The sequence below is a fragment of the Saccostrea cucullata genome, unplaced genomic scaffold, assembly GCF_032062105.1.
Source record: "Saccostrea cucullata isolate Sc308-1 unplaced genomic scaffold, CSIRO_AGI_Scuc_v1 ctg169, whole genome shotgun sequence".
NCBI classification, from domain to species: domain Eukaryota; kingdom Metazoa; phylum Mollusca; class Bivalvia; order Ostreida; family Ostreidae; genus Saccostrea; species Saccostrea cuccullata.
In genome coordinates this window covers 109998-137549 of record NW_026933727.1, presented here as the reverse complement: position 1 = coordinate 137549, position 27552 = coordinate 109998, and the positions used below count along the sequence as shown (strand labels likewise).

Genomic DNA, 27552 nt, shown 5'->3' with positions numbered 1-27552 from the left:
ACTGACGTGTGACGTCACGCACTATTTTTTGCCATACTAACCAAAAAATATCAATGAGCAGAAATTAGAAACTTAATCTGAGTGAAATTAACCATACATTTGGGGAAAAACCAACTGTTATCATATTAAATAAAATAAAAAGCTAGATAATTATTTTTAGATTGAAGATATAAAAAGTATATTTACCAACTTGAAGGATCTATATTTTATAATTTCTGCTTCCGCCTTATAAATAAGCAATAGGGCACGAGTAAATACGTTCAGCAACTTGGAAAAAATAATGACATCTTCATATTCAACGATGCAGAATAAACATGCATAAGGATTAAATGAGTAAACAGGTTAGCAGAACAAAGGTTTATGTTGTAAACCAGATGTTGGCAAAATTTAGGTTGCAAATGCTTAAAAACAGTTGCATATTTGTCACCGAAACTTCACAACGATCTGCTACTTCTCATATGTTGCTTCCCCTTAAGAAGCGTGTTTGTTACCATCGTCATTTCAAGCATTGTGTATTTGAAATGTTTTTCGCTACTTTAAAGTCGCTGCAGTTTAAATACATCGACATATTTTTAAATTAACGTAGATAAGAATCGAATCATGGTATTTTACATCATTGAAATCATTGCTATTGTGGCTCACATGCAACAGATAGAAATTTCTCCAAAGTGATCCTGATTAATTGTTAATGCTAGTTCTTATCAAAATTATGATCTTGAAAGCATTTGGGTCTTTAAAATAGAGTCGTACTGAAGGATGAATGTCAACTAGATTTTTATTGGTATATTCGTTAATTATTACTTTTACTTTCATCTTCAACAAATTTTAATAATCATATATTATTCAGGTGATTGTTAAAAGAATTATGCCCAAGTTTCTCAAGTTAGCATCTGATTGATGTGTATCATGTTGAGGTCATGTGATACAACATATATCGTGATACATATCATGCAGATGTCAACAGTAAACATATCTTTTTAACATTAGTACTTCAAGAGTAAAACCAGACCTCTCAGCATCTTTTCACCAAACTTTAACGAAGTAATCTTTTCACAAATTAAATTATCTACCCTTTTTTTTTTTTTTTTTGCTATTTTTGAATGTTAACATATATCTGATTGATCACAGACTTCTGAAGAAAAGCTCCCACAGTGCCAGTGTAATGTGATACTTACTTAAAAATACAATTATAATTTATATCTTGAACTTAGTAATTGATATATGATACATGTATCTCTACATTATTAACAGACAGAATTTTTTATTTGTATGTCATTTAGGCATCAGATAATCAATATTGATATTTGTATTAAACTGTTAAAAGATCTGCTAATAATGGTACTAGGCTGTTAAACTGTGTACATTTGAAAAAGTTATTAAAATGAATGTTTTCTGGAGAGCTCCCAACCTCTCTCTCCTCTCTCCCTCCCTTCTTCATAGCTCACCATTGATCTGTCCAAAGTGAACCCATTTAACATGGCCTGTTAAAATATCTTTTAGTTCTGCATGTGTATGATGTATTTTTGTAGCATAAGTAGAGGGAATCCTTTTTGTAGAAGTTTTTGTTTTTGTTGCTTTGATGTACAGTACATGTAACAATATTTCTTAAATCCTATTTAACATACATACATGTTAACCTATTGTGATGAAAAGTAGGGAGATTCAGACCTCAAAAGCGGTAGCATTGCGCGCGCGTTGTTTTACGCTTGGATTATCGGTACATTTCATGTAATATACATGTATATATAGCCTAAATGAAACCTACAATAATTAATCTTAAATATCAACTGCAAAGAAGAAGACAGAAACACTTTAAGTTTGATATAAATTGTACAAATTCAAATATTTTCATGCTCATCATTTTGCTTGGATTGGCAGTTTAACTTAGCCTTTTGAAGAGTGATCTTTGCTGATATAGCCTAGAATCAATAATTCTGAATGTTCATTCAGTTGTAAACAAAACAAATGATGACATGGTTTAAACTAGATCTAAAACAAGTTCTTAACTTTCGTCATATAAATCAGATTTCCCGCGATGATCGAAAACGAAAGTAGAGGTATGCCACATGGCTTGCCAAGGTCAATCGAGTGATTTCTATTGACTTTATCGATAAAATTGGGAGCTCCTGTGCTTTTATAGACGATGTCAAACATTTTCATCTAATTCTTAAAAGCTATATCTCCTTTTTCATGACAGTGACGTTGACTTAATTTATCGTAACCAATGTAATCACTGGTAATCTTGTGCTATGGTCCTTGTTAAATTCGTGCTTGAAATATATGTACACATCGGTACAATAAAAGCGTTTGTATGCCTCCGAGTCAAATCACGCGATATCTAACGAGATTTTATGAGAGAAAATGGATACCCAAGCGAACCAAAAATACTTTAGACGAACCTTTTGTAGAAAAGCGGTAGATTTCTGAATTAAATCGGTAGGCGGGAGTTGGAGTGAAAAAGCGGTAGACTCCCGCCTAAATCGGTAGAGTTAACATGTATGAACATAGAGAAAATAACTAAAAAGAAAAGGAACAGAATTCTGTATTAAAAATGTACCCATTCACAACCAACTTACTACATAAATGGTCTTACTTTTATCACCAAAACTGACCCAAAGGTTGTTAATGATGTTTATTTTACAAATTACCAAGCATAATGCACAAAACATGAGACTGAATTATCAGAAACAATTTACTGCAATGACATTTTTTCAGACATCTCATATTTTCAGTTTATTTACCAACACATGTGTCCCATACAGGATGCAGATGGGTTACACCTGAAATATATACCTTTGCACTTGATTACAGAAAAATGCACAATTTGTATCAAGTATAGACAAATCAATCTGATGTAGTGTGTTACTGGGCCCTGTGGGTCAAAGTACTGTTTAATTCTTGAAAAGTTGACAAATGTTTGGAACAGTAATTATTTTGCTGAGGTCTTCCTTTAAATCAGTCAAGGGCATATATTGGAGAGAGGTTTCTGAGGAGTTACCACCTGACTCAATTTATCTATAAAAAGCTATTTTTCTAAATGGATGTTTAAAAGCATGAAATGAATGCATTGATTATTTTGGGATTTTTAAGATGTCCAAAAAAAACAACAACAAACAAACAAATAAACATAAAAAAAATTCACCTTAATTCAACCTTGGAAGAAAAAATGAGCTTCTCATACACCAAGCATGATTCAGCAAATTGTCTCCTCCATTTCATTTATTGTTTCACTGATAGGAAGAAATGATAAATTGTAATGTAAATGGGAAATCTTGTTTTTTCTTTTCTTTATATTGATTTAATAGGCACTCCTGTCTTAGCTAACTGTCAACTTCATCATGTTCATATATATTTTCCTTTAATTCATTGTAGAATGGAATTTGCTTCATGAGATTCATCTTGAGTTCATTTTGGTGTTAACTATATATATATATATATTACATATATTCAAAATAGTACAGTGCTTGATTATTTTTTTAATTACTTTAAATGCTTAACTGATTCTATAGTCATAAAATCTGTTTAATCTTTTCTCTGCATGCTGCATGCTCAACATTAATTTTGAATATTTCATGGTTTGAATTAAAAATACTACTTTTTTATAAAGGAAGGCAAGGGGTGGGGGTAAGAGGGGAGGGGGTATATTGTTTTCATAAAAAAAAAACATCAACAAATTGGGCAGCTTTTATTGCTTTAAAATTATTTGATCACATCATATTTATTATATTTATCAGCCAGAGCCTATTGATTTTGATTCAAGTGATATAGTTTTTAGTCAAATAAATTCAACAAATTAGGATGAATTGTATTTTTAGCCTAAGATCAGATGAGTCAAATATCTTTTATCTGAATGGGAGTTTATTTATATGAAAAAGAATGACACGGTCTCGTAATTAACTCTCTTAAAAAACTTCTCAGGTGGGAATAGAATATGTTGTAGGGTGATAATAAAGCTGAATACTGTGGAATCAGAATCATTTCAGTTTATTAGGGGGGGGGGGGTATTTTTAGGAAAACTTCAATTTGACAGGTTTGTAGAGACTAATTAATTTTAAGGACAAGGTCATATTATAAAAGATATAACACAGTTTTAAATATGCAGATGCCAGAAATTTACTGGTAAGGGATATGTCAAAAACCTCAAAAATTGAACCCTCTATGAAGTTTAATAATTCCATGGGATGGATTTTTATTTTGCATGTGTGGTATCATTTAATCTCTGCTTTCTTTTTCTTTTGTCTTTTATTAGGTTTTCTTCATTCTGATGATCATGTTGTCTAGAAAGCATACCACTTCTTCCTCCCTTGTGGGCCGTTCCCAAGCCTAGAGAATGTGTCCACACCCTCCACTTACTCTACTCTAACAAACTCATCTCGCGTCTCATCATCCACATCCACTATGAATCCACATCACCATGTCTCCACTTCCAATCTCTTCATGCCAGAAAAAGGAATTTCTTCCCACCAGGGTGGAAATTCTGCCATTAACTACCCACATCCTTCTATTTTAGGGGGATATTCCCTAACAGATAGCCAGTTTCACATTCGATTACCCCTCAAAGAGGACATGGGCGAACCCAAGCACGACAACGCCAAAGTCGATCTGTATTCCATGGCAGAGGATAAATCGGGCTTAGGGGTCATGAACTCTTTCCCCGACTCCGGCGATCAGACCAGTCCTATAACACCAGTGCCGAGGTCCACCCCCCACATCCATCCATTCCGCCCGTCCGCCAATTCGGGCGACGCGATGCTCAGTGCCATTAACTACAATGAAAACGAAATTTTACAAGACGGGCCCTTCGACGTGTCTGTGGCAGGGACCCTTCCGAACCTGGACGACGGGATGATCCTGCCCAACATGGGGACCCAGGATTTGTTTGACGGGGAGGGGAATATGGACGAACCCTATGATATGGAGGAGGCGTTTGGGGACCCTAGTCCAGGGTTGGTGGGCGAAGGCAATTTGGGATCCGTCATCGACCCCGAGGGGCTCAGTATAGGTAAACCTCTGGAGCATTCTCATGTTCTTTTGTCCATCTAAATCAGTCAATGTGTTGAAAGCTTTGAATATATGGCTTTTGGTCTAGAAATTTTTATCAAAGTGCTTTAAATATGCTTTTAATTAATTATATTAATATTTATAGACATATGTGGTTACAATGCTTATGTGATTCGGGAGATTTTATTATAATCCTTTAATAGCTTCACAACTATTGTAAAAATATTGGCCATTTTCAGACCCACGACTTGCGGAGGGAGTCGGGAAGAAGAAAATGAAGGGTAAGCAGATGAAGACTCCACCCCAGGGATCCCCCGGTCGTAACTCGAACCTCCTGATGTGTACCACGTGTAACAAGTCCTTCAACAACACTAGTGCCTTGGCAAAGCACAGGCTTACCCACAGTGACGAAAGAAAGTATGTCTGTAACTTGTGTCAGAAGGCCTTCAAAAGGCAGGATCACTTGTGAGTAATAGATATAATGTAAATACAGTGAAATTTGCTCTTTGATGATATTATGTATTTTGGGATTTTAAATTCAAAATCTTTCATAGTTTTCAAAACATAATCATCCCAAGTAGCATCTTACCTGGCGGATTAAAAAATATATGTAATCAAATTAAATTTTTTTTTCTCAAATGTTAAAGAGTTGTAAATTGTCAACTTAGGCAAGTTTTGTTGACTATGGCCTAAATCCTGTTTTCATGCTCAGTATATATAGTCACTCCTTGCATTTGGTCTTTCTTGACAAATTATTGGACAAACAAAATTTTCTGCAAGTTTACTCTTGATTCTTTTTTCAGAAACGGTCATCTGATGACACACCGAGAGAAGAAGCCGTACGAGTGCACCGTGGAGAACTGTCAGAAGAGTTACTGTGACGCGCGGTCTCTGAGGCGTCATCTGGAGAACCACCACAACCAATCACCAGAGCAGATCCAGGAGGCCATCGCCAAGGTGGCACAGAATGCGGCAGCCGTGATCGCCGCTGCCGCTGCCTCCAACACCGCCTCCATCAAAGCTTCTGTCACCTCCACACAAACCAGTCCAGGCAGTTGCAGTGCCTCTTCTGCCATATCGAGCACTTCTGTGGGAAATCAGAGCATCCATAGTGACGTAACATTACCAGCTATAGAAGGAGGGGGTTATAGTTCACAGTATGCGAGTGAAAGTTCTACCCCTGTGACAAGTCCTACCTACGGTGTGCCACATGCACCACAGACGGCTTTCCAGTATGAGCAACAGCAGCCTCAGGGAGGGGGTCAGGGGGGTCAACAGGGGGGGATGGGGGAGCTAGAACAACAAGTGCAGGTCTCTCAGCAACAGGCGGTGCAGGAATGGCAGCTAAAGTTGCAACAGGAACAAGAGCAGCAGGCAGCTCAGGCCTTGAAAGAGCTTCAGCTGATGAAACTGCAACAGCAACAACAACAGTTTTCACAGCAACCTATGTCATCTGAGTCAGCAATGTTTGGAATACTGGAATCACAACAGCAACATGCGGATCAGCAAGCAGTGCATGACCTGCAGCTGAAAATCCAACAGCAGCAACAAGCTGCACAGCAGGCTCAAATACAACAGCAGCAGCAGGTCTCCCTAGCATCTCAGTTGCAGCAGACACAGCAAGCTCAGTTGCTGCAGTCTTCACAAATGCAACAGGCTCAAGAGCTTCAGCACCAGTTACAGATGCAGCAACAATTGCAGGTTAGTTCAGCAGAATTAGACCTCATGTTTATGTGTTTGATGGGAACTAGCCATACTTTATTTGTTTTGAATCATGTCATCTGTCGACAGTTACCTTCTGTTTTTCCCCCATTTCTTCATATGTATTTGGATGTGGCATATGTATGGTTGATAAGTCTATAAATAGCTATATGGAGAAAAGAGTATATTGAAATTATCTCAGTCATAATTTTCCGTCCTTGTACTGTAAATCACGTTTTATTCGCAAGAACTCTATTTTCGCGTAATTACGTGAGACAATGAGCTCGCGAAAATTTCATTCTCGCGTATAAAAGTATACCTTACGATTATATAGAGGAAAACAACAATTCGTGAAAAATATGTCTCGCTTACAAAGAGTCAACGGCTATCTCGCAAAAATAAGGTGTCGCGAAAATTAAGTGATCTACAGTATGAAGCAAAAATGGTTTTTGAGAAAAATTTATATAATGATGTAAATGAGAGCTTGTTGATTGACAGAGTTGATTGATTCTTGTTTAAGGAGGTTATGGATTCACAAGGACTGCAGCCATCAGTAGGATTTCCTGGACAAAACTGGCAGGTAATGTGAGGTTTCTGATAGATATTGTAATGTGTCATGTGTGTATAAATGTAGGAATTTTTTTTTTTACAAAGTTTGTACATTCATGATTTTTTTTTTTACGTTTTAAAATTATGTTTATATTGGCAAATGTTATACACAGATACACTGTAACAATCAGTAACACGGCACAGATGTACATAAATACTACATGCTTTGAAAAACCCAAGATCTCCAGAGGCTTTTTATAAAAGATATTATCACCATGTTATAATAAATTTGCCATGCAAAATTTTTATATGGTGAATATTCAGTACACAAGCCAAAAAATGCAATATAACAAGCAAATATTTACCAGAATAAAGGTTTACAATTTTAAGTTATTAATATAAGCATATTGTTTGCAATCAACAGGCACCTTCACTGAATCCTGGGGTTAAGCAGGAACCCATGCCCCAAAGTACAGGGGAGGAACAGCCATCTAATTATCTAGGTCAGGTCAGCCCCATCAGCCCGGCCCCGGGCCAAATAAACGCAGCCCGCCTCATCAACCCATTGAGTGGGGTGTTACCACGTGGATTCCAACCAAATGGAAACGACCAAAAATTGATGTATGTTGGGTGGATATTTAAAAATTTGTGCTTAGTACTTGGAGTTCATCATTTCAAAGTAATGTCTTTGATTCTTTTTCAAGTTTATCAAACAATATAGGAGAAGACATATCACATTTGAATGATTTTCTTAGAGATTGAAAAGAACTTTTGGATATGCATGAACTACGTAAAACTTCTGGAATGAAAAAAAATTGTTGTTATACAATGTATTAAATGTAGATTTTGATATTTGAATGTTAAAAGATTTCTCATTTTGTTAGATTGTTTGTAAAATTATTCCAACAATTCATTTTCTTTTTTAGGGATGAATCAAAACCTGTTGTGTGCAACATTTGTGACAGAAAATTTAAAAACATTCAAGCTTTAAATGGACACATGAGATTACATGGTGGATACTTCAAGAAGGTTAGTGTTCGTGTGTTCCATACTTACGTTTAAGACTCAAAGGGCAAAATACAGAAGCCAGGGGGTTCTTTTACAGGGTTCTCCACAAGGGGTTTTACCATGGCGGCCCGCCATGGTTAAATTTTTGTGCGCCATGGTTAAACGAGCTGTGCCATGCTTAAAGGTCAAATATAATATTTATGTGAAAATTCATAATTATTCATTATTATCAGCCTCTAGAATAATATAAATAACATTCTGAGGTCTGTTTAATTTTTTGTCACCAATTTCCATCACTAAATGTCGTTTAAACTTACCTGAGTGACAAGTGGATCATTTATTGTAAATCGCTTATCTCCCTTGTTGCATGACGTCATTAGAGACAATGTGAAATAGGAAGTGCATACTATATTGACGGGTTTGGAAAATTATTGTTGTCTAGATGCTATCATGTGCGCTTTTAACTTTAATAATAATTTGGGACAAGATATGAGTATATTTATTTATTGTTTACGAACCTGAAATTGAGGAGAATACTAAGTATTCATATTAAATTGAGAGTCTAAGAGAAATGGTTTTGAGCCCAATAAACATGCAAAGCTATAAATATATGACCAATATTTTTACATAGATCAGTTTACAGGCACGTAGCCACAGGGGAGGGGGTGCAGAGGGGACCACCCCATTCTTTCACAAACATTACGCTTACTAGGGTTTCGAGTTTGGGCAATTCTCCCTCCCCCCCTTTTTTGTTGCTTGTCAACTTTTAAAACTTTTCTCTGGCTGTCCCCCTTTCAAAAACGATGCTACGTGGCTGGTTTAGCCTACAGTTTAATTAAATATAAAATGTCTGACGGATTTCTTGGGTTTATTTCAAAATTTAAGTCGTATTTTAGTTTCTCAGTTTAGGTTTTAAAGCCCCAATACTGTTTGAAGGGAAAGGTTTTAAAATTTTTATTTTAATTACAAGTATTTTGGTTACAGTACTGTACTAGACAAGATGACAGGCACCTGAGATTTTGCCCTCTCTCTCCTATTGAAAATTTAACTAAGACAATATACACGAATTCTTCGTCTACATACCAATACCATTAATAATTTGATATTTTCCGTTTTTGTCAAGTTACAGAGATTGTCCCTTTACAGTATGTGCTCGGTATATTTACATACATGTATTACGCGGCGCCAGGTCAAAAGAACATGTATCTTGCCGTAAACTACCTCTAGCATGCTGTCAAAGCCATAAAAAGTACTTGTAGTTTTCATAAACCATAAAAGAACAATTTCTAAAACTTGACAGAAAATGGAAGATGATAATCAAATATCGATTTATTGAGTCTATGTATTTATTTTTTACTCATATGAAGACGCCATCATTTGCCGGCGGAAAGCTGAAAATTTTGTCCTATGCTCGGCACTTAGGGCCATTGAGCAAGGAGGGATCTTTTTCGTGCCAGCACCTACAGCGACACGGGACCTCGGTTTATACGGTCTCATCCGAAGGACCGTATCAAATATCAAAGTATTGGTATGATAGACAAGGAAATTATTATTTGAAATGATAGACAAGGAAATGATTATCGTGTCCAAAAATATCTCGGTGGGGGTGGTGGATGTACATCAACCATTTTTCAGGTGCCTGCGCACAAGACAGAAAGTTACCGAGGCGGTGATATACCCATCCGAGAAATCTGCGATAAGAGAGATGTACAATGAATGTACGTAGAGTAGAAAATGATAGAGAAAAAAACTATCTGTATGTTTTTATCGTGTACATAAATGTTATATTCTTTTAAACAAACTAAATAAATGTTAAGCATATGGTGAGCAGACTGAATATGAAAAAAAAAGGGGGGGGGGGGTAATAGACAAGCCAAAAAGGTTCTTGATTAAAAAATGCGACCCCCCCCCCCCCCCCCCCAAAAAAAAAAAAATAAAATGAAAGGGGGTAGTCTTTTTCGTATATATAAGAAATACTAGTCTAGTATAATGAGATGCAGGAAAATGACCTTACTGTGACAAAACGGGAAAGGGGTTGTTACTAACCTTTCATGAAAATTTCCTTTTTAAATTAAAATTTAAAAAATATTTATATGAAAAAGTCAGGGAGCACCCCCCTCACCTATAGTTCGTGTCTGTAAGGCAATTTCCCTCGGATGATATACTTGTACAGAGTTGGTGATTTCATTTCTTGTCAGGATATATAAATGTTAAGTATAATGTCCGTCTCAGATAATATTTTCTCAAGAATGTGTTTATTTACTTCCATGCAGTTGCACTTTTTTCTATTATAATATTATCAAAAAATAAAACTTCAGTGTTCATGCACACAAGTGATTGTTCCTCCATATTTTACTGTCCACTTCATTTGTTTTTCTGCAGTATTTTTCTCTTTGACTGGCATCTTGACATAATTACCAAAAGAGCATATAAACTAAATTAGGATGAAGAAATTCATATTAAAATTTTTTTTTTTAATAAAAGTGCCTTATGACAAAGATTTTACGCAAAGCATGCCTGTAGGAAGCAATTTCCATTTGGGGGCAAAACAAAGAAATGTCATTTCGGGAGGATCGAGAGGGGCGGACAAATAAAAATTCCTTGTTCCGCATTAAGATTCCAGACATACGTATAGTTATCACGGGTGCTTGGGGACGGGGAAAATTCATACTCTCTGATACTGAAACGGAACGTTCTGTTTTATTATCTGTGTACGAATATTTATAGATATAAACTAAAAGGGCTAGGTTAAGCTTACATTTTGGATTGTTCATTTGTAATCCTTTGTGATATGTCATAGAAAAATATTTAATTCTTAAAATGTCAAAGAATCCTTGGGGCACGAAACACCCAGGGTGGGTGGTTAGGGGGAACCCCCCCCCAAAAAGCACCAGTGTGATAGCAAGATCTTCGGATTCCCAGGGATGATAAATTTATATCCGATGATGCAGTAAATTCTATTGATCTGTTCATTGTTTACCAAAGTATGATTTACATTAAAAAATCTGGTGTACATGTATCCCCTGTTCAAACAGCCATGAAATGTAAAGAAAAGAATTCTATAATTTTTTTTACGAGTAAAAGTCTTTGTCCCATCTATGTATGATGAATAAGGAACAATACATAAATCATTTTTTTTGTAAACATCTTCTGCGGAAATATCAAGTGATTAAGTAAAGGCGATTAAATATCAGTTGTGTACATTCGCTAGGTTCTGCGATGATACTTGGTCAGAACTTTGTATGATTTTCATTTCCACTTTTTTTCCTTGATTGGCTCAAACATACAAAGCCTAGCTATTCTTAATTGAAAGATCTACACGAAAATTTACCATTCTTTTAGATAATCAAGAGTAGTTATATACCAAAATACTATACTTATATAACTAGATTCCGTCGAGTGTCTCGAAAGGCATGTCACATGACTAAAAAGACATATTACGTCATAATCGGTGATGATATACTTGTTAAACGTTGTTAAAATCAACAATTCTTGTGTAATTCTATTCTAAATTCTAAAATTGTTTTTTAAACATTTAATTTTAGAAATTATTATTAATAAAGTTTTTAAAGATCTTGCCATCATTTAGATATTGTGAAGTTGCCCAATCCACACATTTGTTTCTCTTTACCCTGCAGTCTGACGTCAGTGACGTCATAGACGTAATGTTTGAATTCTCAGTGCAGCGAGATCAAGTACACACACCCGTCATGATCATTTTTATTTCATAATAAACAGGTCACAGTCAATGTATCATGATAAATTTCTGAAGCAGATTTTTTAAATTAATATTTTTTCGTGTTTACTAGCAGAGATTCTCTCTATTTAGATAATTTTGAATGTTTATGTTTTCGTGTGACGTCACAATTGATTTCCCGCACTCGGAAAATACAAACGTGAAGCGTTTTTATCATGCTCACGTCTCATTCAACGATGTCCTGTGCGATATTGAGGTAAGCTTCACCCTGTGATATTTATGCAGTAAATAATTATGATGAAGGACTGACATTCAATCGTAAAAATAGAAATATTTATTGACAGAATTTTTTTCCAAATGAGGTTTTTGTCGTTGAAGCTACCTTGAAAAATGCAAAAATTATCCCACCCAAATACTATATAAAATTAAAACAATTGTTTTCAGATAATTTAAACACTATGAATATTCTAAAATATTTGAGTATATAGTGTATCTATACCTTTGTGCGTAAAAATTTGCATTATGGACTCCGTTATGGGCCCGTAAACATGAAGTATCTAAACTCCATACAAACTCTAAACAGGGTGGTAATTGTGAGGCGATATCTTTTAAATAAGTCAAGAAATCCGATGACAGTACCGTTTTAAAATGTTAAGTACATATTAAATTAGTAATATAAAAAATACGAAAAAAATTCATTGACAGGAATTTTTTCAGCTAAAGGTCCTGTTCCTCCTTAATGAACGTTATTTTTAGTGATATTTAAACAGGTAAATACAGAAAACAACGAGGTTTAAAATTAAACGAATATTGTAATTCCCTCTTTTTAACTTTTATTTACAACATAAATCAGTTACAAGCATATCTATTTCCTTTGAATTTGACCTTTAAAATCGGCAGCCGCCATGATTAAATTTTATTGCATTTCAGTCCTGACACCTACTTTTTTTAAATGATTTGAGTAGTTAATTGTGTTTATACTACGACTGCCATGCAACTCGCAAGCCTCGAAGGAAAGCGGACTGTGTTAAACAAACACGTTGTTAATTAGCGATTATGCTGTGAAGCGTGACAATCAATGGAGAGTCAATCAGCTGATCAGATGATCAATTTATTGAGAGTTTATTATCCCGTACACATGTAAATAATTTTTGGGAACTTCAACATTTTCATTACATGATTCGATATATAACGGGTTCATAAAAGATGACAATTACGAGCATGATAATCGTCATGCATGCTGTGTCAGAAAGAAATACTCTGTAAAAATTTCATATTCCTCTGCAGTTAATCAATTTCCCATGATCTGTTTTTAAGCTTTAACTTTATTATCTTTTTGATATAATGTTCATAGGGCCTACGTCTCAATCGCCATCGTAGCACGCTTAGGTTTAATCGCTGGTATAATTGTAGTTTTAGAGTTACTTCCCGTTGTTATGAAACACCGCGTGGCGCTATTTTTAGCACTGGGCACGTGGAGAAGTAAACAATGCAATATCTAGAGAAATTTCCGTAAAACGGTTAATTTTTTAAACAGTTGTTAGAACTTTTGAACGTTTAGAAAAAAAGGGACACTGCTCCAAATGTTCCTTTGTGTGTTAACTTAAAAAATACTACCCATTCATCAGTTTTAGTTATAATGAAACAAAACATTTCATACAACAGGCTACAATTCTTATAATTATAAAATTTCTGAAAAATATTGCCATGGTTACTGACCAACTGTATCAACAAAATTTTTCTTTAAATTCCTTCAGAAGGTTACTACAGTTTTGGTTAAATTCTAGTACATTTGTGAAGTAAGATACAGGATAAATCCTTTTCAATTTAATTATTATTGTTTTTAATTAAAAAAAAAGTCTTAGTTATTCCATTGTTTTGTAATGCAGCGGTTAAGTTTAAACATTGCAAAACCAATCATTGATTAATGAAGATTAGGAAGTCTTACACGCATAATTTTGTGTTTTCGGTCACATTTCGCCTTCGCGCAGCTTCCTCCATGGTTAAATTTTCAAATGTGGAGAACCCTGCTTTTATGCCATTTAATTTAGTTAATCTTCATGGCATATTCTGACTTGCATACCTACATGTATATTTTGGTCCCCCAAACAATATTTTGTTTGTGCAGATATACTGGAGATTGTGATGTATATATGGGAACAAGTTTTTTTCCTCTTGATTAAGATGCATATGATGAAAAAGGAGAAAATTCATTCTTATTATTTTTGTCAATGCCAGGAAGTAAAAGAAGATAAGAAAACAAAGAAAATGAATCCGATGATGGCCCCTCCCTCACCTGTGGGGCAAAAACCCGGGCTTCCTGGGCAGCCATTCCAGGGGGGCATGGATCAAGTTGGATCCTCCCCTAATCAACACAACCAAAGTGTGTATTTAGTTTAGTTAAGCTTAGTTTCATTATTATAATTTTTCAATATGTATTACATGTATTTATATACCTGTATAATGGGGAAGTACAGTTCATTTACATGTAATGCATATACATGTACTCTTTATCTTTGTTTATCAGAGATAAAAATAAGTTGTAAAATTTGATTGTGCATTGTATTTAGATGATGTACAGATAAGTAATATATTATTGTTTAAGTGACACAATTGCTAATTTAAAAAAAAAAAATGTCTTAATTTTTATTTGATGATGTCTTTAAATATTATTTGTGATACTTACAGAATATAAACTATATCTGTTTGAAATAGTTCTGTGCTTTGATAATTTTGTACACTCTCTAAATGGGTTGATATATGAGAAATTTCACCATTTATCTATTTGATTTTTCAGTGCAATATACCTTACAGTCACCGGTCCCTCCTGACTCCCCTATGTCTGACACGCCCACCATGTACAAAACAGCCCCTCCCACTCAGCCTCAGTTCTGGGTAAGGACCACTGAGGGGGAATTTTAATCCTTGATATATTGAACTTAAAACAGGAAAAAAATATTTTATTTGCTAGAATTATATATAACAAGGTATTGTAAAATTTACAAAGCATTTCTCAATTTTCTGTAATGTAAATTGGGACACTTTTATACCAAGGTAAATAAAATATAGTTATTTTTAATCCGTCAATCATGACCAGGCCTCTGTTTTGGTGAAAAATGCTGTATCGACTTTATATATCATGTTTCATTGTAATGAAATTATTTTTGGAAGACTTTGCCTCAGTCAAGTTTAAAAAGGAAAGGGCGCTGTGATGTTTGACATGTGAAATGAAAATAAATTTCTAGACTTAATTAAATACTTAATAGACTTGTAATTAATTTATTTATAACATCCTCTTACATATTTTTGGATGTGACTTTGACATGGATATTAAGGTAATGATCTATTTTTACAGGATCAGCTTTCAGAGCAACAGATACAGCAACTTTTACAGCAGGAACAGCAACAAATGCAGAGTGGCTTGGAGAGGCAACAAAAACAGGTCACTGTAAATCACAACATTTTATAGACACCTTTACTTTTGCAAGATATTTATTATACCCCCCGCAAACGAAGTTTGGGGGGGTATATAGGAATCACCTTGTCCGTCTGTCTGTCCGTCCATCTGTGCAATCGTGTCCGGTCCATATTTTTCTTACGGAGGGACATTAGAATCTACATACCACACAAAGATTGCCCATGACCCAAGGGTGTGTCATGACCTTCACCCAAGGTCATTTGGGGAACTTCAAGGTCACTGGAAGAAAAATTTCATAATTCGTGTCCGGTCAATATCTTTCTTATGGATAAACTTGGTAGGTTCTCATTTCACACAAAGATTGCCCATAACCCAAGGGTGTGTCATGACCTTGACCCAAGGTCATTTGGGGAACTTCAAGGTCACTGGAAGAAAAATTTCATAATTTGTGTCCGGTCCATATCTTTCTTATGGATAAACTTGGTAGGTTCTCATTTCACACAAAGATTGCTCTTGACCCAAGGGTGTGTCATGACCTTGACCCAAGGTCATTTGGGGAACTTTAAGGTCACTGGAAGAAAAATTTCATAATTTGTGTCCGGTCCATATCTTTCTTATGAATAAACTTGGTAGGTACTCATTTCACACAAAGATTGCTCATGACGTAAGGGGGTGTCATGACCTTGACCCAAGGTGATTTGAGGAAGTTCAAGGTCACTGGAAGAAAAATTTCATGATTCGTGTCCGGTCCATATCTTTCTTATGGATAAACTTGGTAGGTTCTCATTTCACACAAAGATTGCCCATGACCTAAGGGTGTGTCATGACTAGGGCTGTGTATTGAGCAAAGAATTTCGATACGATACGATACAATATTTTTTTAAAGCGATACGCGATATATTGGATTCTAAAACAACTCCATCAAAAAGGCTTGTTAATCATTTAATGCATGGATTTCATGAAAAAAATACTGTTTTATTACCCATTTCAAAGTTCTTATCCCATAGTCAGCAAATAAAACACTTCCAATAGAAACTTTTAATGACTGAAAAATCAACATGTTAAAATAAAATTGTTATGTTTTTTTATAATAACTATAAAAACTGTGTTCTTTCTTTTATAAATCTATTATTATTAATCAGTTTTAATTAAAAAAAGTGAAATATAATCTTCGCTGATTAAAATTCCCATCTTTATAGCAGAATTAGAGGAAAAACTGCTTGTCCGATATGTATTGGAAGTAATTTTTCGATACAATATTTTTCTTGAATATCAATACGTATCGATATATTGATACAGCCCTAGTCATGACCTTGACCCAAGGTCATTTGGGGAAGTTCAAGGTCACTGGAAGAAAAATTTCATCACTTCGTGTCGGGTCAATATCTTTCTTTTGGGTAAACTTGGTGATTCTCATTTCACACAAAGATTGCCCATGACCCAAGGGTTTGTCATGACCTTGATCCAAGGTCAATTATGGAAGTTCAACATCATTGGAAGAAAAATTTCATAATTCGTGTCCAGTCCATATCTTTTGTATGGATTAACTTGGTAGGTTCTAATTTCACACAAAGATTGCCCATGACCCATGGGTGTGTCATGACCTTGACCCAAGGTCATTTGGGTAATTTTGATACATATCTTTCTTATGGAAAAACTTCTGAAAAACCCAGTGGGAGGTATTTAGTCCCGTTTGGACAGTTCTAGTTTGGTATTAAATAGGCAAGAAAAAATTCACCATTAACCAGTTTCTGCTAATTCAAGTGCAGCACTAGATGTCGTAATGTACATAATACCGTATAGCGGGTTATTTTAGCGGGGTGCTTATTTTGGCGTTTTGATGATAGTCCGCTAAAATTTTAATCGCTAAAATATTCAGTACTCTTCTTAGTGTTCATCTGCAAAAAGCTGAAACCCTGTGTCCGCTAAAGTAAATTATGCCGAATTTTTTACACCCGCTAAAAAAACCCGCTATACGGTACATGTATACATGAAATAAGTTTATGTTCAGAAATGTGCTATATACCAGAGTAAATTCATCTAACTTGAAGAAAAAAATTGTCATTCATTATACAGGTAAATTCATTTACAGTAATTTTGTAACATAAAATTTAATTTTTATTTAATATTTGATAAACATTTTTGCAGCCTATTCCTCACCCTATTCTTCAGCGTCAAGGCTCAATGGAGACAAACGAGTATAGTTACGATAATGTACAGCCACCAGTCACTCAGATGCACGCTCAGAATGCTCCACACCAGGCTGTGAGTGCGATGGAAACTCAGGAATATTCCAGCAACCTAGCAGCTCAGGTACAGCAACTTGTGCAGCAGCAGATCCAGCAGCAACAAGAACAGCAACAAAGGACAGTGGACAATTTTAGCTCTCCGCTTCGAAATTCTCACATTAATCTCAATTCGTTACCCGATCCCATGAATCCTTTGAATGTGCAGACCTCGTCGAGTTCCCTTCAACCAAAATTTGCTCAGAGTCAGTATGGGTCTCAACGGGTGAAACAAGAGGGTGGTGGAGGGATGAAAGAGGCGCCACTTGGGGAACCACTTTCCCAGCTGGCTTCCAGTCATGTGACCTTGGTGTCAACATCGAAGCACCAAGGGATGACAGTGGCTCAGCTGCTTAACAGCATGGAAACCCCCGAGGGACTCAAACAGTTCGAGTTAGTGGAACCCGCTGAGTCCACAGGAAGTAGGAATATTAACAGTGGAAAGGCCAGTAGCTCACAAACTGTTCCAAGATCCGTGGCTTCCAGTCATCCGTCGTCTGTTTATCCGGAGATGGGACACTCTAATCCGTCGGATTTAGGGAAAGTGATGGATATCAATTCGGCTTTAGATGACATTAATAGCACTATTGCCGAGCATGAGATGCGAGATCGCAGGAAATCGCAGGAGGAAGGGAAAGAGGTGAAGGCAGCAGAAATATATCCGTTCTCGTTTCCCAAAGTGACTATCACAGACACAGGGAGAGACAAAAGTGAAGTGAAAGAACTTCACAAAGTAGAGAAGGGGGATAAACACAAGGAGCTCAAACGTAGACTTTCAGGTAGTGATTACGAGAAACCAAAGATATCTGTGAACTTTGCCACCCAGAAATTTCCAACCAAAGACGAGTCATTTGTTAAACCCTCTCCGTCCATCTGTAGTCCAGAGACAAAACAGCGAATGAGGAGTAAATCGGGGGACGACTTCAAGCTGCTCCGATCGCAGAGCGTGGATAATACGTTCATGAGACCCAGGAGCAGAACCGAGGCATCACTGCATAAATTTAAATCTCACGACGGGAATTGGGACTCGTCCAAATTGTCAAAGTCCGACGGTGCGGGGCAGTTTAGGAACCCCAATTCGCTGGGAACGTTAAAAATGAGGAGGAAACACCGACCCTCTCCCCTCTTTATACCAACGTATCTCAACAACTCGGGATTTCAGAGCAGGCTAAGGTCTCCCAGGATATTACCCGGGGAATCCCGTGGGGGGAATACCCCACCTCCATACACCCCTCCCCCTATGCTGAGCCCCATTCGGAGCGGCTCTGGACTTTTCTGTTCTTTGTCAGGGTATATCCCGATAACCCCCAAGTCAGCACCTTTGACCCCTAGGAATTCTCTGTTGTTATCAGCGAGGAGTATTAGTTCTTTGAAGTCAGATATCGGGGACATTCAAGAAGAGGAGGAACCACAGCCTGAGGCGGCAGTAGAACCCCCGCCAGAAACGGACGTGTTGCCGTGAGTCCATTTTGACCTTTTTAAAGAAAATGCTTCCTCTCCAACTTTCTCTTCATTGATAAATTGCTCAATAAGTTTTGTTCTCTAATGTCCATACTGACATGTCATTTTCTTAATTATGAAGTCAGATTTAGTGAGCCACTTTGCTTTTAAAAATTGATTAAGTGGATTTCATATATTCATAACTTTTAATGAAACATGTAAAAAAAAATTATAGGCTATTAACATAGAACTGGTGGATTTGATTTGTAGCAGGATTACAAATAAGTACAAAATAATATCTTACAATGTATTGTTTTTTGATAGGCATGTGAATATTGGAAGTCAGTATCAGGCAGAAATACCTCCATTTAATGGTAAGACAACTTGTTCATGTACATGTAAATTAATCATCTGTTACAATATTGTTAATGAAAACCCTGGCTATCAAATTCTTTGTGTAAGAAAATAGATGACAATTTACTGGAGTATAATTCTTATTATTCAACAAATGGTGAAGGCCTGTTATTCCTCTAGATGTGACAGAATTTTGATTTCAGTTAAAACAGCACTGTTGCTAAAACAAAGCTGTCAATTTGAAGAAAAAAAAAGATAACTGATATATATTTTTGTCCTTCAGAAAACAGATCTGAAGCAATGAACACAGAGAGTAGGGAAGAGATGGTTTGGACTCCGTCATCAATGGCAGACAATTCAGAGGAAGATGGTGGGTCTTATAGATTGTCTTACGTCCCAACTTTTGTTACTGTAAACCAAGTTTTATTTTTGTACGAGAAATATCCACGAGTTACTCGACCTACTTTTAGATTAATTCACAAATAATAAAATTGCTGTGAAACAATCATTTTGCTTAGTACTGGTATTTGTAGAGAATGTTCCTCAGTTGTTAGAATTGAGCGTTACATAGTAATTGCAAACTGATGAATCGCAGATAGAAGATGATGCAAATAATATGTGGTTTTCAGTATAATATGAAGATTTGTGGCATAGACTTTAATCAGACTTGACAGAAATAGGGGAATATCAACAAGGACTGAAATGTACATGTACATCAAGAAATCAAATTATTACTATTTCAATTAATTAATTCAATTAATTTTTGAGAGGGAGGAATTTCATGGTTTTGGCAAAAATGCAATTTTGTTGGTATTTGTGAATTTATAAACAGCTTCTTCATCCAATTCAGTGATTGATAAGAATTGTAGCTCATTGATCATCCAATCTTGCAATCCAATTCATTCACAATAATAACAAAAATTTGGTGTATTTTGAAAAATGATGAATCTGTAGTACAAAAATTTCTTTTGTAGTGCAATATTACCAGGAATTCAGCTGTAGTGCTGGTGTACCGGGGAATGGGTGTAACGTGGAATATGCCTTACACCTCCTCCACATTCTCAAGGGCGATATCAAGGTATTATTGACAGTGCAATATGCTCTGACAGTTTTATAAGTCTAGTCAGTGTATATTTCTAATGTGTGGAATTTTGGGGGAAATTGTGATATAAATACCTGTGTTCTTTTCTTTTCTAGGAAGCCATGTTAAAGCTGATGGAAGGGAAGATCTCATTACCAAAGAAAAATACATTGCTAGATTATAAATATCAAGGTAAAGGACAGTGTTATGTAATGGGTTTTCCCAGACAAATCTGATTTTCCAGTATCCAGTTTTACAACATATAGTAAAACTCGTTTAGTACGAACACGGATATAGCGAATTCATGGATATAGCGAAGTTTTTCTGGGTCCCCGGCAAAATTCTTAACAAATCCTTGTAAAATTTTACGGTTATAACAAACTCTGATATAACGAATTTACGGATATAGCGAACTGATTTTGGGTCCCGTTGAAGTAAAATATAATGAAACTTCCATCTTTTATAACGAACTTTCAAAGATCTCAAAATTTGATAAATTGAACTGACTTATTTTTGTATATACATGTAAAATTGTATATAAAATTCAATTCACAATAAAACCTTAGTTATCGAAGATATGTTTTGTAATATTTGCTTCCCTAATATATTTGGTAGTAAAACTTGAAGGAAAACATGCATATTGCGATTTCGCTTTATATGGTTTTACAAATTCGTTATACGGTTATAACGAATTACGGATATAGCGAATTAAATTCTCAGGTCCCCAGGACTTCGCTATAACCGAGTTTTACTGTACCTACCTTCAAGTTGATAAAGTAAATATTGTTATCAATTTAATATTAATACATACATGTATCTTATCATAGTAGACAAAATTTTGAATTTCACACGTTTGACAAGTTCATTTTATAAACATTACAAGGAATATTAACCATTACAAATAATTTCACAGTATCAAAATGTGAGTATATCTATGTAATAATGACTGGACTATGTTGGCTTATTGAATGTTAATCGTTTCAGAAACTGACCAGTGGTCCTCAGAAGAAATAGAAAAATATCAACAAGCTCTGTGGAAGTGTGATAAAGATTTCTTTAAAATATCAAAAGAGGTGAGATTTTGGTCTAAGGAGTTTTCGAGTCAGGAGATTTTTCTGACTTGGAAAACTAAATTAGTAGTTGCTAAAATATATGCAATATTTGTAAAAGTATAATGTGAGGAACTTCTTAGCAGTAAATGAAAATTCTGTGTTGCATCTTGTAAGGCTCAACTTTAAATTATTAAAAATTACTGTATTTCAATTGATATAAACTTTTGTGGTCATTTACATATTTTGTTTGCTCAATTTTCAGATTGGTACAAAAACAACAAAAGAATGTCTTCATTTCTATTACCTGTGGAAGAAAGTATGTCCAGACGAGCACAAGAGATTGCGGATCATCCGTCGGAAGAGAGAGCACGATCGTCTGTACAATCTCAGGTCTCAGCAAGCTGCTGTTCAGGCTCAGACTCAACAAGCGACAGCAGCCGAAAATCCGAGTTTCCCAAAACCAGAGGAAAACGATCTGGTGGAGTCAGACTCGGAATCGATCGAGTCCATGGACACTGACAATCAACCAGTAAGGAGAACTGTTCTGATCTTCAGGAAATTTTCTTGTTTCTTTTTTTTTTTTCATTTCTGGAATTTTTCATTATGAATTTTAACGAGATTGTCCAAAAGGTTTTACAGGCTGTGATATTTTACAGGCAAGAATAGGCCATTGTAAGGCTTCAAGACTTAGTATAGCTTTGTCACTGTGTAGTGTAAATCGAATTGAAAGTAGACTATACGTGCAAGATTAAAATACTGTAAACACATTACATTTGGTTGTGTATTCTATGTAGCCACTTTCCTGGAAAGCATCATCCGCTAAATCAAGTACATTGCTAAATGTGTTGTTTTCATGTATTCATATAAAGCACATTTTGAAAGCGGTAACTCAAATCTAGGTTAAGTTATTTAAAAATCAATTTCTGCCAAATATCGTACATGCCAAATAAAATTCATTTACAGAATGTCAAGGATTTAATAACATACACAAAGTCTGTATAATCTTGGTACATTGTAGGATAAAGACGATGCCCGTTCCGTTTCGTCGTCTGTGAGTGCCTCGCCTGTGCCTACCTATACCTGTGATTACCCAGACTGCTTTGCTGTAAGTCAAACTTCCTTTTCTTTTATCAGTTTATCTCTGGAACAATTTAAATTCATAAGAAAAGCTGAGGCATCATTGATTCAGTGTTATGTTTATAAGATTGAAGGTAAAAAATTTTTGTGCAGGGCTTGTGGCAAGTGAGTAATTGAATTTTTTAATAAATTTTATCTCAAACTCCAAAATATTTGAATAAATTTTAGCTAAACTCGATGCAAAACATTTGTGGATACAGGGGGATTCAAATTTATCTCTGTTGATATGAGGTCATAAAAAAATGACAACTGATTATTGTTACAGAGTTTTACTTCGAAGCAAGGATTGAATGGCCACATTCGTATTCATGGAGGAGGCTTAACGACAAAGAACGCCGCAGGAGACAGTGGTGGTTCACAGGAAGCGCGAGGAGTGTCCCAGGAGGCACGGGGCCCTGGACGGCCCTCCACCAAAACCTCCAAACCCCCTAAACCCTCCCCTGTTAATGACGGGGATCAACCTACAGAAGTATTTCCTTGTAAACTCTGTGGAAGGTAAGTTTAGTTTTGATGTACAGAGGACCAGAGGCAAACCTAGGGGCTTAGCCCCCCCTTTTTTTTATAGCAACGATAGAAATAATTTAGTATTGAAGATTGGGGCTTAGCCCCCAAATATTTTTTTTTTTTGTTGGTTAACCCCGCTCCCCACTTTCAATTGCTTCCACACCTATCCATGTAGTGTAAAATTGAAGTTTTCAGAATTTGTCCACATTTAACCATTTTCATACATCCAGTTTATGAATTATTTAAAGTTAATTTGCCTCTTTATTTTCAGAGTGTTTCACAAAGTGAAGAGTAGAAGTGCCCACATGAAAAGTCATAGGATGGCAGAAAATGAGAAGAACAAAGTGAAACAGAATAACAATGTAGACATATCTTTAAATTCAATACAGGGGTCACCGTTTCGGTGAGTTGACCCCTGGAACATTTCTGGTGCTTTAACAGAAAGTGGCCTATATATATAATCCGGGCAGTCTACCACTACAAATTATGGCAGCTTCTTAGAAAACGAGGAAGAAAAACATCGTTTTGTTGTTTGTTTTTAAACATTTATGACATTGGACCACAAGAGCCAGGGTAAATGCTTGAGAAATGCAGGAAAGGGAAGTCACTGTGTCGATTTGAATCTCAAAGATTTACGGGTATACGTGAATTTTCCTATCCTGGGTAGATTTGAAAGATCTGCTTCAGCAAACCTTGACTTGGAATGAATCATTGTGTGTTTAGATATTTTTTTTATCATTTGACTGCACTGTTTTACCTTGGTAGTTAAATCTTCGTCATTTTTAGCATTACACCATCATAAATTGGGAATTTTGTTTTCAAAATGTAAGTTATTTATAATCATTGGTATATTATCATTAATATGGTGCATGTAAGTTACAACTAAGTCATCCATGGATATTATTTTTGTATTCATTTGTAGTGTCTTGAAAAACTTGTGTAACTGTCAATATTTTTTTCCATTTTCCAGTATTTGGATTAATGAAAGTCACCTTTCTTCATTCAAGTCATTAAGAAAAATTTATTAACATGATTAATGGGGAAATAATTTATACAGTGGACCTTCAGATATCCGGACGCCAGATATCCGGATGCTTCAGTATCCGGACGATTTTTCATCGGAACGAAATTTTTAAATGTTATTTTGTCTTGTTTAACTGGTGATTCAGATATCCGGATGCTTCACATATCCGGACAAATTGACTGGGAACCAAAGCGTCCGGATAAATGAGGGTCCACTGTACTTTGAAATGATCAAATCACTTATTATAGGCTTTCATTTTTTTTTTTTGCATTAAATGCGGAAAGTTTGTATATTTGAATAAGGGAGGTAATTCATTCATCACTTCATCTTCTGAAAGACAGATAGTGTCAGAATTCTCATTCCAAAAAAGCTTTTTGTGGCAGATGATAAAAAATATCCGGTGATAGGAGTTCAAAGTATGCAGTTGGGGTTTGTGATGGCAGTCTTTGGGAAAGACAGCAAGGGTCCAATGCTTTGTCTGTGATTTTGTTACATGTGATTGGAAACGTCGTGTCGGTCATTATGTGTCATTGGCATTCCATGGAAGCTAAAATGTACTTATTTCATGTTGTGGTTAGATTTTTGGAAAAAACATTTTTTTTTGGTTTCAGGTAGCATGAAAGAAATTGTTCATGACGTGATTTTGGGTTACCCTTGGGTAGAATCTTATTTTGGAAAGAGCAATGGTGTCATAAGTTATTTGTGCTTGTGCCCCAAAGGAGAAGGGCATAAAGGGGGATTAGGAAGGGACTTTTAAAGAGAAATAGTTATTATAGATATTGAAATTCATTTTGTAAATGTATGTTTAAATTGTAGAGTTACATTAAAGTCATGGCACTGAAGCTAATTTTTAGCTCTACTGGTCAGAGACCAGAAGAGCTTATGCGATAGTAATGCGTCCGGCGTCCGTCCGTCTGTCTGTCTGTCTGTCTGTCTGTCCGTCTGTCTGTCCGTCTGTCTGTAAACAATTTTTCAAAACGCTACTCCTCCTACAATTTTAGTCTGATTTCAATATAACTTGGCACACAAGTAGACTACACTAAGATACATAGAATAGTGCATGGGTTTTTAATTTCGATGAACGGTGTTGCCATGGTTACTAAAAATAGAATTTTCTGTGAAATTCCTTTAAAACGCTACTTCTTCCACAGTTTCGGTCTGATTTCAATATAACTTGGCACACAAGTAGACTACACTAAGATACATAGAATAGTGCATGGGTTTTTAATTTCGATGAACGGTGTTGCCATGGTTACTAAAAATAGAATTTTCTGTGAAATTCCTTTAAAACGCTACTTCTTCCACAGTTTCGGTCTGATTTCAATATACTTTGGCACACAAGTAGACTACACTAAGATACATAGAATAGTGTATCGGTTTTTGATTTCGATGAACGGTGTTGCCATGGTTACTAAAAATAGAATTTTCTGTGAAATTCCTTTAAAACGCTACTCCTTCTACAGTTTTGGTCTGATTTCAATATAACTTGGCACACAAGTAGGCTACACTAAGATACATATGTAGAATAGTGCATGGGTTTTTAATTTCGATGAACGATGTTGCCATGGTTACTAAAAATAGAATTTTCTGTGAAATTCCTTAAAAACGCTACTCCTTCTACAGTTTTGGTCTGATTTCAGTATAACTTGGCACACAAGTAGACTACCCTAAGATACATAGAATAGTGCATCGGTTTCTGATTTCGATGAACGGTGTTACCATGGTTACTAAAAATAGAATTTTCTGTGAAATTCCTTAAAAACGCTACTCCTTCTACAGTTCTAGTTTGATTTCAAAATAAGTTGGCACACAAGTAGACTACACAAAGATACATAAAATAGTGCAATGGTTTTTGATAAGTACATACCAGTAGAGCTACAGTCTCGACTGAGACTTCTGGTTTTTCAAAAACTATTGTTACGCATTGTTTAGAGAAAATTTTTTTTTACTATGAATATCATATAACAATTCACCAAATTTGTAAGCAAGCAAAAAATTGCCTACTTTATGATATCAAATCAGATGAATGACAACCAAGGGTCGCTTTAATTTTCAGAAGTTTATTAATTATTTTCTTATCAATTTGTCAAGCACCGTGTGATCTGCTTAAAAGTAATATCTGCAGAGAGGAATTTTGGAGAAATAATTTCTTTTGCTTTCATTGAATGTCAGAGTTAGTGCTTGTTATATACATGTACATGTGTATATTCTGTTACATATTTAGGTTGTTTTATTTTCCATAATCATTGTACTGTTATGATTTCATATTACTGCATTTGCCATATTATATGAATGTGCTTTCATATTACGTTTATAGTTTTATTGTCTCAATTCAGAAAAAATATATGACCTGTTATTATATCTTGATATGTTTTATTTAAAAAAAAATAACTAAATTTTAGTGGGATTGCAATGTATAGAATTATAGAAATGTTTTTTAATATGTAAACAAAGTGAAGCTTAAGAATACAATTTGTTTAAACATTTTTCTGATAATTTCATTGTCTCAAATACAAACTTTTTAGTTTTTATAGTGGATAACCTAAGATTTTCAAGGAAGACCTGAAATTTTAATGAAGGGGTAATTGGAAATTTTAAATCAAGTGCAATTTTCACTTTCTGAGCTTTTAATACATTCATCCCTCATTTAGACACCATAACACATTAACTTTCACATCATGTATATGTGTGCAATATTAGAATTTATCAGACCATTTGTAGATTATATTTCATCAATTTTAGTAGAGATTCTGTTTTCTCACTTGATTTCTAACCTTAATATTAATGAATTAATGGTTCAGTTGTTATTCTTTTGATCTCCTCTACTGAAAAAAAAATTCTGACCCTAGTGAAAATTTTATCAAACATATCAATTAGGAAATAAAACTCGTTAATTTTTGTTTTGCATTAATTTAGTGCTATGGAAAACACGTTTGTTTGAACGTATAATTCTGAATTTGGAAGGGATACTGATATTTTTTTTTTTACGTAGCACGTTTTAATACAGTAAAACTTGACTTATCCAGGTACTACTGGTTCCATAGAAATTGGCAGAGTAAGACAATATTCAAGGTTAGACATTTTAAACAATTGAATTTGTTGAAAGGGACTGATATGTTTACATTGTATTTGGCAATATTGGAATACACCACCCCTGGATTAGACAAGGTGTACTGTATTTTGACTCTGTAAACCCTGGATATTTCTGAATAATGTGTGGTTGTGTATATTTAACCAGAGACTTTTGTATATAATGGAGAAATACCCCCCCACCTCCCCCACCCCCTTCAAGTGCTGTCTG

General features: G+C 35.3%; 1 protein-coding gene across 3 annotated transcripts; it reads left to right on the top strand.

The window, feature by feature from the left end:
• Positions 1–231: 231 nt before the first annotated feature.
• Positions 232–25097, top strand: LOC134239175 (transcriptional-regulating factor 1-like). Of its 3 annotated transcripts, none has more exons than XM_062721341.1 (20): positions 232–341; positions 4511–5002; positions 5241–5466; positions 5805–6702; positions 7223–7282; positions 7676–7872; positions 8178–8280; positions 14195–14339; positions 14754–14851; positions 15312–15398; positions 17523–19117; positions 19424–19473; positions 19737–19823; positions 20428–20531; positions 20651–20726; positions 21519–21607; positions 21849–22115; positions 22605–22691; positions 22989–23218; positions 23499–25097. In XM_062721341.1, the coding sequence occupies exons 2-20, from the start codon at positions 4567–4569 to the stop codon at positions 23632–23634; spliced, it is 4971 nt and encodes a 1656-aa protein (XP_062577325.1). In that variant the 5' UTR covers positions 232–341; positions 4511–4566; the 3' UTR covers positions 23635–25097. The 3 variants fall into 3 exon arrangements, with proteins under 3 accessions (XP_062577325.1, XP_062577327.1, XP_062577324.1); XM_062721343.1 differs by having other exon boundaries at positions 240–341; positions 4529–5002; XM_062721340.1 differs by having other exon boundaries at positions 240–341; positions 4250–5002.
• The last annotated feature ends 2455 nt before the right edge of the window (positions 25098–27552 follow it).